The following is a 16477-nucleotide window of genomic DNA, read 5'->3' on the forward strand; positions in this document are numbered from 1 at the left end:
TCATATCGTTGAGGGTCTAGCTAGTTATTGTATATTCTATTCTCATTCAGCATCTCCAGATTCGTTTTCAGAGTCTAGCAGCTTCTCTGGAAGCGTCCAGGGTCTAGTTGTTTCTCTGTATCCTTTGAGTCTCGATCTTGTAGCTGCTCTGCAGGGACACCTCAGAGTCAATTTGTTAAGGTTTTGGTATTGAGTGAGTAGCCCCTGATACGCCAAATGTTATGTCTTGTATATATTTATATATTACTGTAGTAAATAAACAGGTAAACTGTTCTTGTGTGTTTCGTTGTATATAAATAGGCAATTAGAATAGGTAGGTCACTTTAGACTATGTCTCAGGTGACCTTAAAAGTTGAAACTGCCACAAATATTCGGATTTCAATTTGGGTCAGAAAAAAAACTTTGGTTTTTAGAAGTTTATGTCACAAAATAAGTAGAAGTAACACAAACATAATTCATTAATCTTTGTGGATTTTTTTTTCTTATTTAAGATAGGAAGGGAGATCATTTGATAAATACATTTAGTAATATTTCAGACCAAAGTATAAAAAAAAGTTTCTTTTGTATCCATTAGACCATTTTGAGTTATGTTTCGTCTTGGACTCCACAAAATCATGTTTTATTCTTGGTTTTTAATGGAAAAGCCTTTTTAATAAAGATTTAACCCTTCAGATTTATAAAAAAATATATATATAAATGTGTATGCATTACATGAATTGACTTCTGAAAATGTTCAAACTGACTGGTCTACTGAATGACAAGTTATTTATGGCAGTTTCACGTAAACTGGTTGGTGTGATAATTTTGACCTGTCTATAAAGGCAACCTGTCAATAATGACCGTTTTTTCTGCCTCTCCTTGGGCAGTCTTTATAGACAGGTTTGACTGTAACTATTTATTTCTTTGATTATTTGTTAAATATTTACTTACTACATGCATTATATATATAAGTATTAAATCATAATCCTACTGTCGAGGGAAACAATTACAAATCTCACATCACATTCATGACATCCGTGCATCTGACCGATAAAGGATTGTACCTGTGTATAGCACGCAGTGGATTTTTTCACTTGTCAAATTTTGAAAAAAAAAGTGTGCACTATATGCAAATATTTACATTCTATATCATCAAAAACGGTCCAAACGCTATATCTAACAATGAACCATTTCATGCATTGAAGAGTACATTTTATGCACTGGTCTTACTGCATTTACCTGTATCTATACTCTTACTGTGTTTTTAGATTGACCTCATTTACCTGTATCTATACTCTTACTGTGTTTTTAGATTGACCTCATTTACTTGTATCTATACTCTTACTGTGTTTTTAGATTGACCTCATTTACCTGTATCTATACTCTTACTGTGTTTTTAGATTGACCTCATTTACCTGTATCTATACTCTTACTGTGTTTTTAGATTGACCTCATTTACCTGTATCTATACTCTTACTGTGTTTTTAGATTGACCTCATTTACCTGTATCTATACTCTAACTGTGTTTTTAGATTGACCTCATTTACCTGTATCTATACTCTTACTGTGTTTTTAGATTGACCTCATTTATCTGTATCTATACTCTTACTGTGTTTTTAGATTGACCTCATTTACCTGTATCTATACTCTTACTGTGTTTTTAGATTGACCTCATTTACCTGTATCTATACTCTTACTGTGTTTTTAGATTGACCTCATTTACCTGTATCTATACTCTTACTGTGTTTTTAGATTGACCTCATTTACCTGTATCTATACTCTTACTGTGTTTTTAGATTGACCTCAATGCAGGCTTTGTCTTTGCTGGTCTCTTTCCCTTTGATATATGCATACATGCCATACCTCCCGGCGGGAGACAAAATCTTCATTTTTTTCAAGTCATTTATTTCCTCCCCAGGGAGAGAGCCCAAATTCCCGTATTTTGTAATTTCCTCCAGTATTTTGGCTGACGCCATGTTTGCGCTAGAATATCTATCACCATGAAATAAAGGCAAGTTGCTTACAAACAACTTTAACCCTCTTTGCTAACAGACTTGAATTATTGTTTGTTTTCTTTTACGTCAATACTTTGTTGATGGTGATTGATACAGAGACTGGTCAGACGCAAAATGATGCATGTTTTTCATACGAAATGTGTATCGTGGATCAGTGATAGCATGATAAAATCTGATATTTTCTTTTATAAAACTATCAAAATTAGCACATCTGTTGGTCGTAGTGGTCAATCATGATGTTTACAATGACTGTACCTGTTCAAGATAAGATTTACTGCAGTCTACTACCATAAACATCTTCAGTTCTCTTGACGTCATGTATACACTTGTACACTTGGAATATTTTTTGTATCTAAATGGTCGACAATTAGGGATCCCACAGGACATTTCAGGGCAATTTTTACAACTGATGTGTTCCCTCAGAGTGGATCAAGCTTTCTCCTTTTTTAGAAAATCCAAACTGTTAAATGATTAACCTGTTTGTCTTAATCTTTAGTTACATATAATTATAATATACCCTTTTCAAATGCTTTTATGTAATATGCATAAAGCTGTGAAACTTTTTGTGTTACATAAAAAAAACAAAAAATAATTTTATATTATCAGAATGTATACTAATTGCAATTTTACCCTATACAACTTTTTATTGTTTTCATATACAGTATGATTAATATCCCAAATAAATATAAATATTCTTTATCACTTTCAAAATTAGTTTATTGCTTTAAATTTGAGTAAAACTGTTGATATTCATGTCGCGCACAAATCTCCCTTATTTTAGGCAAAACTCCATTAAAATAATCATCAGTCTCCCTAATTGGGTCTCCTGGAAGTATGGCACGTATGGATATATATGTAGATGCAAACTCACCTCACTTTCAGACAAAGCCCCCAACAGACTGTGCCTCTTGTTCTTAACCACTGACTGTCTGGTATATTCATATTGACTTTGAAGTAGGGCATTCTCCTCTACAATTGAGCAAATTAAAAGCATTATGTTCATATTAATTTGAAATGACCATTATCTCTCCTACACAACAAAGAACCTGAAGATGAACACTAGTGGTGTTCTGATTAAACAAGTCCATCAAGTATCACTTGTTTGAGGTGTTTGAACAATTATTCGAGTGAGAAATCTGTAATAGAGAAATTTTCAACATCATGATAAAGGAAAGAATATTAGCTAATTGGCATAACATGTGAGAAAAACTTGTCACAATTGATAGCTTGATTGTAGTTGCAATAAAATACAAGTATATAGATGGCTGGAACAGTGCAGTAAACACTACCACGGATTGTAAGAAACATTTAAATACCAAACAAAGGGAAATAAAACTAATCAATTTTAATCGATCATCTGATTCATTACTTGGATAAACAAAGCTGATGATCGATCAGGAAATTTCAACAGATCCTTCCCATCACTACATGTTTCTGTGATATTTTCTACATTGATACATGCCTTCATTTTAATTAAAATTAGACTTATAAGTTCCACTCCTTTACGATACTCTACTGTACACTGCAATACAAGACCTTTCAATATCCCATTGGAGGTCATCTCAGCATAAACTTTGAGCTTCAAATATAAGCCAATGAAACATTACGTAAGTATTTATACTTCCGAAAAATGAAATCACATTGACAATTTCATAGGCGACGCTCTGATTGGCTGAGCTCAAATGTCATGCTGAGATGACCTTCTATGTTGTTAGAAATGTATGACAGTGTATGGCAGTGTATCTTAGAGTACCATAGAGGAGCGGAAATTACAAGTCTAATTTTAATCACATTGGACATATCTTTACACTGATTTCCTTCTCTGGGTGTATAAATCTTCTACCACATTATACAAAGGCAAGCTATATTTAGATAGACTAGGTAACATTCATGTTTGTCATTTCTTTTCTTATATACATATAAATATATATAGTTCAAAAAGGTAAAGACATTGTGTATCAGTAAGATATATAAACAAAAAAGATTCAACATAACAAACAGTTGCAATCAATAACACTAGTGCTACACATTATGACATCATCCGGTTACTACACATTATGATGTCGTCCGGTTACTACACATTATGACGTCGTCCGGTTACTACACATTATGACGTCGTCCGGTTACTACACATTATGACGTCGTCCGGTTACTAAGTAATAAATCAAACACCTGAAGATGGCCAGAAAGGCATGAAAGCGCTAGTGTTATTGATTCCAACTGTTTGTCATGTTGAAGCTTTTTTGTTTATATATTATACATATATATATATGCAATATATACAACCAGTTACACAAGTCCCCCAAAATAACCCACTCAGTTGTTAACTAAAGGATATGGCAATGGATACTATCTCTAAGGACTGGGCAATTGAATATCGCCTTGCCCTGATTAAGAAATAATGAAAGATTGTCGAATTCTGTCAAGTGGGTTTGAAGGAGTTGCAGATTAACTAAGTGGGACTACACAAAAAACAGAGATGAGGACATATAGTTATATTGACAAATGTACTATACAGTGGACCCGCGATAATCCGGACGCCGATAGTCCGGAAAACTCGCAGTCCGGACGGAATAGCATGGGAACGGATTTCCGTAACGTTATTTGTACTCACCAGTCCGGAAATTCGGTTTCCGATTCCGGAAGCCCATTTTGGGAACGGAAAGTACTTTTCATTAGTAAATTTCCCCCGATAATCCGGACGATTTTTTCACCACGAGGAGAGAAAAATGTCGGGCAAGTCACCCGTGTCGACAGCTGTACAGACTATCGCTTGACACTGTGCGTAGTCATAGCGACCGTTGCCAGGTCATAGCCCCGGGTGTTTACCTGTGTTACAATGTAGCTCTGTTTTTATAACGGTACATTGCTTTTCTTTACGATCGACCTAAATGCTTCAGTATTAAAGGGTTTTATAGTGTAGACTGGTCTTGCTTTTATCAACTTGACGTACAATATCTATTATAGTTATTTTACATAGTGCTATTTCGTAGTTAGCAATAATTAATTCACTAACATACAGTATGTGATACGATACTTAATCAATCACAAATGCATGTAATAAATTTATTATCGGTAATTAACATCACTAACAATTGTATTGGGTAAACAAGGATATCGGCTTGTAACACCGTTACGTGTAATGACGACTCATTGAAAGATGCATGTTATTAATTACACACATGGTACATTTACCGGGTCTTTCATTTCAGGTTCATAATTTACGTAAAAAAACGTACATTGTACATAGTGGGTCTTTCATTTCAGGTATTTAACGTATGTAATTTCTACTCGTTTGTGAACCTCTGGGACGTAACCCATGTGTGTTGTTTGTAGGTCACATATGTCCGCTATAAATAAAACAACTTTCACTTCACATGTTCTTTTAAAAACATTGTTTATTTTTTAGTTTCTACAAAATAAAAGAAAACAAGAATCATATCAAGAACATAAGTATATTTATTTTTTTAAAAAGACTGACAATTAGACGTGTTTATGAAACGTCATTAAAACGTCCCGTATTGTATAGAGTCAAGGGAGATAACTCTTACACAACAATTTTTTTTGACCTGGTAGACGAAATTCAGTAGTCCGGAAAACTCGTAATCCGGACGGTTTGGGCTGGGAACGAAGGTGTTCGGATTATCGAGGGTCCACTGTACAGGAATGTTTGGACTTTGGTTATGGCAAGACTGAATTGATTGCAAAGTTATGGTGCAGATACAACTCCCTGTAGTTCAACATACAGGGTAAAAAGAGAAGCCCTGAAGTTTTGAGACCTTTGAAACCAAAGCAAACAAGACAATTAGCTCATTACAGTCCCCCACTAAATGTGAAATCATACGCCAAAAATGCAGAGATGATCAATTCATCATGAATCCGTACCCCAAGTATGAAGTTCCAGTGAATAGTAGTGCAAGAGATAGAGCCATGACAAACGTTGGTGCTGGCCAAAAGTCAAAATGTAGGCCTTGTTTTGGTAGTTTTGTAGTTTTGATACATGACACACCACCTCACCAAGGTAAACCCATACCATAGGTATGATGTTCCAGTGACTATCTATAGTAGTGACAAAGGTATGAAGTGGACAGGAAAGTTTTTTGGACAAACGGACAGATGGACACATATCTGAGGTCACATGGCCAGGATTCTAACCAACTGTAATTGTGGCCTCAAACAGAAACTAAAATAAGTTTAGCAATTCTCTTATCCTAGTTTAGGTGCATCCACAGTTTTACTGATGCAAGATTTCCTTTCAATGAATGACATCACAACAACAATGATGTCATATCAGCAATCACATCATATAACATTGCCTTGTATTGATGTAACATCAATATTATAGAGCTAAGAGGGTAAAAACAGGGTAAAAGAAAAATCATCTTTCAGCACCTCAGGGGTGAGATGGGAGGTCAGCACCTCAGGGGTGAGATGGGAGGTCAGCACCTCAGGGGTGAGATGGGAGGATCTCAGCTCTTAATTTGCCAAACAATCTGTAAGCCTATTTTGTCAACTTACCAAGTGAAAAAAAATGTAAATAGAAAATTCTTGTCAACTGAAGAAACTTCCACCTCGGGTTGAGATCCCCCTGTCTCACCCCCATGAGGGATTCTAGAAGTACATCTTTATTTCATTAAAACAACTCCTATCCAATCAGTCAAACCATTTTAACATTTGAATGGCCTAGGTTACCTGCATATCCCTCATCACCAATATTTACCTTCTGTGTTACGCAGACTCCTGACATGCTGTTCCACTTTACGAGCTTGCTCAAGCTTTGGGACAATCTTTGACCTTGACATTGTGGGAGCAAAGTGTGCTCCATGACAACCAGCTGTTGTCTGTTTCTTCTTCAGTGGTTGTGGAGCTGGCAACTATGTACAAAATATAAAAAAAAAATGTTTAGAGGTCATATCAAGGGTAGAATGTAGTATTCTATATATAGGAATAAACTTTACACTCGTTCAAACAAACAAACTATCAAACAAAATATGAAAAAATATTTCATATTTAACTTTCAACTAATTTGAAGATTAAAAACACTTGATTTGTTACCCTGAATGAAGGTAAAAGCCTTAACCAATTTGACAGCTGATAGGCCTTGTATAAGAAGATATAATTTGAAATCTTATGATGACTGAACCATGTGACTTTGAGATATTATAAACCAATGTCATTTATTTAGTTACACAGACATTTTACAGGATATACACAATATCTCCTTTTTCAGCAGTGACAGAAATATCACAATCTTTCATTACCAAGTTGTCATTTGCAATATCATGACAGACACAGAATTCCCAGGAACACAGAACTCCCAGGAACACAGAACTCCAAGGAACACAAAACTACCAGGAACACAGAACTCCCAGAAACACAGAACTCCCAGGAACATATAACTCCCAGGAACATATAACTCCCAGAAACACAGAACTCCCAAGAACACAGAACTCCCAGGAACACAGAACTCCCAGGAACACAGAACTCCCAAGAACACAGAACTCCCAGGAACACAGAACTCCCAGAAACACAGAACTCCCAAGAACACAGAACTCCCAGGAACACAGAACTCCCAAGAACACAGAACTCCCAGGAACATATAACTCCCAGGAACACAGAACTTCCAGGAACACAGAACTCCCAAGAACACAAAACTCCCAGGAACACAGAACTCCCAAGAACACAGAACTCCCAGGAACACAGAACTCCCAAGAACACAGAACTCCCAGAAACACAGAACTCCCAGAAACACAGAACTCCCAGGAACACAGAACTCCCAAGAACACAGAACTCCCAGGAACACAGAACTCCCAGAAACACAGAACTCCCAGGAACACAGAACTCCCAAGAACACAGAACTCCCAGGAACATATAACTCCCAGGAACACAGAACTTCCAGGAACACAGAACTCCCAAGAACACAAAACTCCCAGGAACACAGAACTCCCAGGAACACAGAACTCCCAAGAACACAGAACTCCCAGAAACACAGAACTCCCAGGAACACAGAACTCCCAGGAACACAGAACTCCCAGAAACACAGAACTCCCAGAAACACAGAACTCCCAGAAACACAGAACTCCCAGAAACACAGAACTCCCAGGAACACAGAACTCCCAGAAACATAAACTCCCAGAAACAGAACTCCCAGAAACACAGAACTCCCAGGAACATAGAAATCCTAAAAATTCAGGCGATGACATCTGCTGTATATTCTTTATTGAGGGTCTCCAGTAAAACTGGTGTCGGTTCTGTCATACTTACGGTTTTCTCTGCAGTTTTGAAGAATACCATTATGTCCTTCAGACTTTGCCCGAAGCTGCTGTATTTGTTGACGTTTGGACGTACCCATATAGGCAATTGATTCACAGAGTTCTGATAGGAAAACCTAAAAATAATACAAGTCCTCTCTTTTTACTTGTAATCAACTGTGATAGGTTTAATTACAACTGTAGACAAAACATGGTTAAATTGAAAAAAAAATTATTCTCCTTTTAAGTGTTTTATATTGCACAACAATTATTAATTTCATCGTACATAATTGTATAGGTGTTTTTAGCTCTTTACCTTGTATCACAAAGAATGATAGCGCCATAGTCATGGCGATGCCTAATGACACGCCCAATAGCCTGATTGACAGCTCGTGACGCCTGCTGTTTATACCAGTCATTTCCAGTCAGAGTCTAAAAAAACAGGATGCATGTTAAGTTACGTAAACTTAAATTGTCTTGACCAACATACACACATAAAGAGAAAAATGAATGGAATCCCTAGGTTTTTACCTACTGTGTAATATTCCACTATTATTTCTCCATGTCCAACCATAACTGAATTTTCCATTTGGAAGAAAGATCATGAACATTTTACAACTTTAAACATATATACACCCTGTCTCTAAATAAAAAGTCTTATATTAATGATGCATAATCTTTTAATGTGACTATTCAATTGTTACCAAAACTCTTTTTTTTTTGTGTAAACGCGGAGTCAGGTGAAATTAAACAAGAGGCACAAACCAATTATTATCCATTTTCATATACACGGCTTTAAAATGTAGGCGACAATGATTTATCATGGTTATTTGTCCTTGATTTACATCAATGAACATGGGCTCTAATTTTATGTTAAAATATAATGGATATCACAGGAGAAAGGTTAGTTGGTGATGCTTCTTTTCCAACCATTCTTCTCCCAAAGAATAATGAGGGAGATTTTTTTAATCAACCAGGAAAAATCCATCAAATGAGGAGGTTTTTTTTAACTTCAAAGCAAATGAGGAAGGCCTGAGAACAAAGTTAATTTTTTTTCACCTAAGGGAGAATCTCTCAGTGGTGGATGTAAGTTTTCTATTTGCATAATCAATTCACCTGGAATGTCTGTTTGCCTTTCATTTCATCAAGAAACTCCATTTTTAGTTTAACCTTGGGGTCCATACGTGGTGGGTAGGGCAGGCCAGTGATGATAACTGCTCGGCCATTGATATCAGAAAAGTCAAGTCCCTCACTCACCTGACAGGAAACAAAGAATATTCTGGAGCTCATTTCTGTTCTGAGCTATTTCAGATAATGAAATGTCCACTTTTGCTATTACCAAAGTCAACTGATTAATTGGTTTCACTTGGCATTGATTGATTGTGTTAATTTCATTGTTCCAATTAATTTTCAATTACGCCATTCAATATTAGTTTGCCTAACACTAAATTTTCATTCAATATCAGTCGGCCTAACACTTAATTGTCATTCAATATTAAACAGTTTTTACTTGTGTTCCAATGAACTGATATTATTTATCAATATGTACCTCGATATCAATACACAACATACTCACTGAAGAAATATGTGCAATATATGTAAGAAAAAAAGCCCAGAAATATCCAACTGTATATCAATCACCATACCTTCCCTCGACACACTGCTATAAAAATAGCTCCATTGAGACTGGGGTCGTTAATTTTCTCGTAAAAGCCTTCCATTGCCTGGAAGTACAATAATAACAGCATTTAGGTTTAAGCCTGTTCCTCATTGACTGGTCACTAGAAAGCCCTATATGACAGCATCCATCCTCACCAAAGCATGGTCTCTTCACATTTATAACATATTTATAACACATTTATAACACATTTATTTTAACATTACCAGGTTACTGAAATACATATAATTCAAATAGTTTTGTTTGAAATGTTATATAAAGTGCTGAACACTTTTCATTTTTTCATTGAACTATTGGTACATTTCAAATTTTTCCAAATTCCTGTGATGTAGATGGAGGCATTACAAGACTTGGCAAGGCTTGTCTAAGAGCAAAATAAAATCACTAGGTCCGTTCATATTTTATAAACAAACAACACTGGTCAAATAAAGTCAAAATGAGAGGACCAAGATAAACAAAATTTGCACATTACGAAAGATAAGTTTGATTCTTTGTTTTTGTTTTTACATTTTTCATATTCTGCAGAATACATTGCTTTTAGGACAGTAAATTGTGCTTTATTTTTTTCTATATTTAGTATATAGTATATTATGCTGTACAATTTTGTGATTCAGAAATTATAGATTGTACCAGGTTTTCTTCCAAGCACTAAAGGAACCATTTATCTACAGACTTAATATAAAAAAATTTCCTTTCTTTATGTATGATCATTTATAATGAATTTTTAAGTAACTCTTCCCCATCCCCTTCTATTTAACTTTTTCCCTGTATTTGACAGTAGTTGTTTTTTGTGAATACAAATATGGCTTTCTTATTAAATAATAAGCAAAGATGCTATACTTGGTAAAAGCTACGGTTCATACAAAATAATCTTGTCTCCCTGTCAATAGCGACAACATACAAGAACCTGTGTCTCCCTGTCAATACAATAACATACAAGAACCTGTGTCTCCCTGTCAATACAATAACATACAAGAACCTGTGTCTCCCTGTCAATAGTGACAACATACAAGAACCTGTGTATCCCTGTCAATAGCGACAACATACAAGAACCTGTGTCTCCCTGTCAATACAATAACATACAAGAACCTGTGTCTCCCTGTCAATAGCGACAACATACAAGAACCTGTGTCTCCCTGTCAATAGCGACAACATACAAGAACCTGTGTCTCCCTGTCAATGGCGACAACATACAAGAACCTGTGTCTCCCTGTCAATGACAACAACATACAAGAACCTGTGTCTCCCTGTCAATAGGGACAACATACAAGAACCTGTGTCTCCCTGTCAATACAACAACATACAAGAACCTGTGTCTCCCTGTCAATACAACATACAAGAACCTGTGTCTCCCTGTCAATACAACAACATACAAGAACCTGTGTCTCCCTGTCAATACAACATACAAGAACCTGTGTCTCCCTGTCAATACAACAACATACAAGAACCTGTGTCTCCCTGTCAATAGCGACAACATACAAGAACCTGTGTCTCCCTGTCAATAGCGATAACATACAAGAACCTGTGACTCCCTGTCAATACAATAACATACAAGAACCTGTGTCTCCCTGTCAATAGGGACAACATACAAGAACCTGTGTCTCCCTGTCAATAGGGACAACATACAAGAACCTGTGTCTCCCTGTCAATAGGGACAACATACAAGAACCTGTGTCTCCCTGTCAATACAACAACATACAAGAACCTGTGTCTCCCTGTCAATACAACATACAAGAACCTGTGTCTCCCTGTCAATACAACAACATACAAGAACCTGTGTCTCCCTGTCAATAGCGACAACATACAAGAACCTGTGTCTCCCTGTCAATAGCGACAACATACAAGAACCTGTGACTCCCTGTCAATACAACAACATACAAGAACCTGTGTCTCCCTGTCAATAGGGACAACATACAAGAACCTGTGTCTCCCTGTCAATAGGGACAACATACAAGAACCTGTGTCTCCCTGTCAATAGTGACAAAATACAAGAACCTGTGACTCCCTGTCAATAGGGACAACATACAAGAACCTGTGTCTGCCTGTCAATATCAACATGAATTTCCTTTGAAGATCATCAAATATTCTAAAGATTTTTTACACTGAGTTCAACTCAATTTGATCAAATAACCGAAATTGTGACTTGAGTAGATTATAGCATTCCAAAAATAATTTGTTTATATTAAAAAAGAGTTTCCGAAATGAACAAAAGTCATATATATTAGAATGACTTTATAAACATGCACACCACCAAAAGTATCTCTCACCTCATACAGGGCCACCTTCCCTCTTGGCTCCACAAAATTGACTTGTATTGTGTGATTCTGTTGTATATATTATTTTCCTGTCAACAAAAACACATCTCTGTTAGCTGATTAAATCTTAGAAATGACAGCTGGAGATTTAACACCCCCAATTTAAACATCATTTGGCAATTTTTTGTGAAATACTTTCTACTTGATAACTATACAAAGCAACCCTAAAACAAACATAAGCTGAGTGGTATCTTAAACTTGTTGGGACATTAAAAGAAACGGAAATTAATTGAGGTGAGTTCCCCTAAACAGTCTAAACCAAAACTAACGGAAGTGAACAATTTGTGAATAATCCAGAATAAGAACAGGGATGAGAATGAGACAAAGAGGTGGAGGATGTAAAAAAAAACCAGGACTCCAGGTTTTGTTAAGGGGTACCACCCACAGAAAGTTATTGAATAAATTACTAAAACTTCTAGGAAAGATCTCCAACCATGAATAGAAGTGATTTATTTTTGTTTCCTTGGGTCAGGTAGATATTTTAATGTAATAGCCCTTACTTAGCTGTCATACTTATCTGTTAATGACAATAACTTTCATAGATAAGTAACTTATTTCAAATAAAATAATTTCAATTTCAGTATGTAACACTCTACCATTGTTACTGGCAATGACATAATAAAGTTTGCATTTATAGGTGATAGTATGAGATAGGTCCAAGATGAAGCGACACATAGCCAACAAAGGACCATAACTCTTTATAAAGTAGGGAGGAAGACCTCATTTTTGCAGCACTCCATCACTTGAAGAGGTAATCTAGTTAGGACCCATCTCCCATCAATACTACACGTTTATTTACTTTTAATCAAGATGTGATCTACGTACCTGCCAATGCTCCAGACATTTCTCCATGACTGGGTAAGATGGGAAGAATACCAGCATACCATTGGGCACCACACGAGCGAAGTTTACTGAAAGACAATCATATCAGGTCAAGGTCACTATAGATATCATTCACTGAATCCTCAGGATTGTTGTCAAGACAACGTCATCAAGGTTGTTTCAGGGAAACTTCATCATAAATATTGTCAGGACAAACAGTAATCAAGGTTGTATGAGGAAACTCTCATAATTGCTGTCAAGACTTTCACTATAATCACATGCTTACCCCCAAAAGTCTTTATAAGTGTTTTCCCAAACACCATGTTCATGTTGTTTTACCCATTTCAATGAATATGGATGACCTTACTTGTAAGCTAAATCAACTAATACAATACCAAAGGAACTCAATCAAGAAGTCTGTTGGTCTGTCTCCATCTAGGTATTGATTGATGTTATACTGATAGGTTCAATGTATTATATATCATACTGTTTATATAAACTATGAAGAATTCTTGGATTTCCAAATGATTATATATATGCAGGCCCTCAAACCCTACCAACAGCTGGGAATCACCTCTTTGGGCCTTGGCCAGCCTCTTGATCATATTGGACAAAAATTGAACAAAATCCTTAAAGACAATGCATCTCAAAACTAAAATTATTATTTCTCTGCAGTTTACAATGTTAAAGAACTGAAATAATTGTCAAAAAGGTTAAGTAAGAGAAAACAACAACAAAACTTCATGGAAAATTGTGTGTGTGAAATCTTAACTGATAACTACAAAAGTCTAATTTGGTGTACAGTAGAACAATAATTATGTTAAGATTCTTAGGTGATATTCTAAACTTAAGTTGTTGAGGGATTTTACGGTATGTATAGAGGGACAGACAGACTTTCACATTCTACTCCCTTTCGTACTCTTGGGTATAGATGTACAAAGAAGGGCTTTATCAGCTTGCACTCACCTATAACATTTCCAAGAGATGACATGTAACTTGGCTTAAATCTACAAAAAAGAGACAAATAGGTTAAGAATGAGGATCTAATGATATTATCATTTTATAAATGTCATTCCTACAAACCTTTTCAAATATACATAGATAACTCATGATTGTTAACAGAGTTTTTTTCAACTTATTGTAGGAGTCTTTGAGAGATGAATAAATGAGAGTCACTATGTAAACTTCTATCCACAACAAAACAGGTAAAATCTAAGCCAGTTCTACAGGCATCAACATTTTAAGGAAATTTCAATACCACTAATATCCAAATCATATTTGTGAGAAAAAGACATACAAAATGTGGAATCACAAATAGCATAAATATCATCAATGGTACATCCAGTGTTTGGTTTAGAAAGCAATATGGATGAAAATACATTTAGTGTAATTATTATTTAGTGGAATGTTATCAGCATGAAAGCCCCTAAAATAAGTACATATGCAGTGATAAGAGTACCGTAGGGCTGAACATTATACATCCATCCATACAAAATCTAAACTGAAATACATTTTTGTATAAAACCTGATATAAAATTTGGAATTGTAACTAGTATACCGGTAATCAAATGCCACTGAAGAAAGTATCAATTCCATCTAATTTTTATTCAGTCAACCAAGTTTCAACAAGATTATGCCTTAAAAACCATACCTGTGTTTCAACTAATCCTATACTGACCCTATATTTTTGTGCCTAGCCCAAAGTTTTTTTGGCCATTTTCAAGGAAGGACTATTAAAGTCAAGATTCCTTGTCCATATGACCTTGGTAAAAGTATATAAAGAATAAAAAGATTTCCCCATCTATAGCTAATTTTTTCTGGCACATCAGCAGAAACATATATATTGTCTTTAGGTCTTAACAGTTAAAAGAACCTCTCTCAAGTGGGTCTAAGGAGTTTAAGGAAACAAATATTTCTGGATGGTGTGGGTACCACTCTTTTGCCTCCTTGCCACATCTACTCAATTAACAGCTGAACACTACTACTTGACCCGAGTATCAGTGACCTGAGTATCAGTGACCTGAGTATCAGTGACCTGAGTATCAGTGACCTGAGTATCAGTGACCTGAGTATCAGTGACCCGTGTATCAGTGACCCGTGTATCAGTGACCCGTGTATCAGTAACCCGAGTATCAGTGACCCGAGTATCAGTAACCCGAGTATCGGTGACCCGAATATCACTGACGCGAGTATTCATGACCCGAGTATCACTGACCCGAGTATTCATGACCCGAGTATTAAAGACTCGAATATCAGTGACAAGAGTATCAGTGAACCGTGTATCAGTGACCCGAGGATCGGTGACCCCAGTATCGGTGACCCCAGTATCGGTGACCCGAGTATCAGTGGCCCCCTGAGTATCAGTTTTACCTCAGTAAAATATTTATCTACTTGACTGATAACCCCCCTTTTTTCATAGTTCGAGTTGGGGACTACCCCATTGGCCCCCTTTTTGCCTGGGGTCCCTATCCCACCGGTGTTTTTCTAAACACATGAGGGTTTTCAAGTCTAAAGGGAAAAGGACCCGAAAATGCAAAAAAAGATATTAAAGAAAACATTTATTTTTTTTTTTTACATGTAGATACCTAGTTCTGAAAATGCATGCCCCTTTTTTTTCATATAGATGCTCTAACATTTTTAAAAAGCCCTTTAAAAAATAATATTTGCCCAAACTCTGGCCCCCTTTCCCTCAACTCCCTTTAAAGAAGGAAAAACTTTCTTTTAATTAAATTTTATGGAAAAGTTACTGGGGGAAAAGGGGAAAAATCATTCTTTTTTAAAGGTTCCTATTTAAAAAAAATTTAAGTTAAATTTTGGGGTGTTCATACCCATAGGGTTTTTTTAAAAATTCATGGAAAATTATTTTTCTTTAGATCAAAAAATAAAGGGAAGTTTACAAAATCATCAAAAATCCTTTTTTCAACCCAACAAATTTGAAAAAAAGAAAAGGGTACATAAAATAATCAGTCCCTGTTTCATATGGTTTATACTCAAATTTGGGGATCTCCGCTGGAAGGGTGATGGGTGATAAAAGTTTCCCCCCTTAGTATGACCCTTTCACTCCGTGGGCGCTACTAGGGCCAACATTTTGTGCCGGGGCCCGAAGCACCAAAGTTAAATCGGGCCCAAAGGGAAAATAAAAACGTTAAACCCAAGGGGCCCAAAAAAGGGACACAAAAAAGGAGCTTTGGGTCAAACCCAGGGGCACAAAAAAAAGTAGCTTGGGTTTTCGACCAACGGACACAAAAAAAAAAGCCCTTTGGGTACGACCAAGGAAAACAAAAAAAGTTTGTTATGTACCCACCTAGGGACATAAAAACACCTTTGCTTAGGGTACGACCTAGGAACATAAAAAGTAGTTAGGGGAGACCCAAGGGAACATAAAAATAGCTTAGGGTACAACCCCACAGGACATAA

The 16477-nt window shown here is 36.1% G+C and overlaps 1 protein-coding gene across 1 annotated transcript; it reads right to left on the reverse strand.

The window, feature by feature from the left end:
- Window positions 1-2782: 2782 nt before the first annotated feature.
- LOC117318370 (regulator of telomere elongation helicase 1-like) lies at window positions 2783-14063 on the reverse strand (the record flags this gene model as incomplete). The annotated part of the gene is given in 10 exon segments (XM_033873373.1): window positions 2783-2963; window positions 6715-6868; window positions 8259-8382; window positions 8562-8677; window positions 9362-9502; window positions 9892-9969; window positions 12191-12225; window positions 12228-12267; window positions 13064-13149; window positions 14027-14063. Coding segments are annotated over 10 exon segments (980 nt in total), but the record flags the coding sequence as incomplete, so codon positions are not given.
- Window positions 14064-16477: the final 2414 nt, after the last annotated feature.

Source organism: Pecten maximus, unplaced genomic scaffold (assembly GCF_902652985.1).
Source record: "Pecten maximus unplaced genomic scaffold, xPecMax1.1, whole genome shotgun sequence".
Taxonomy (NCBI): domain Eukaryota; kingdom Metazoa; phylum Mollusca; class Bivalvia; order Pectinida; family Pectinidae; genus Pecten; species Pecten maximus.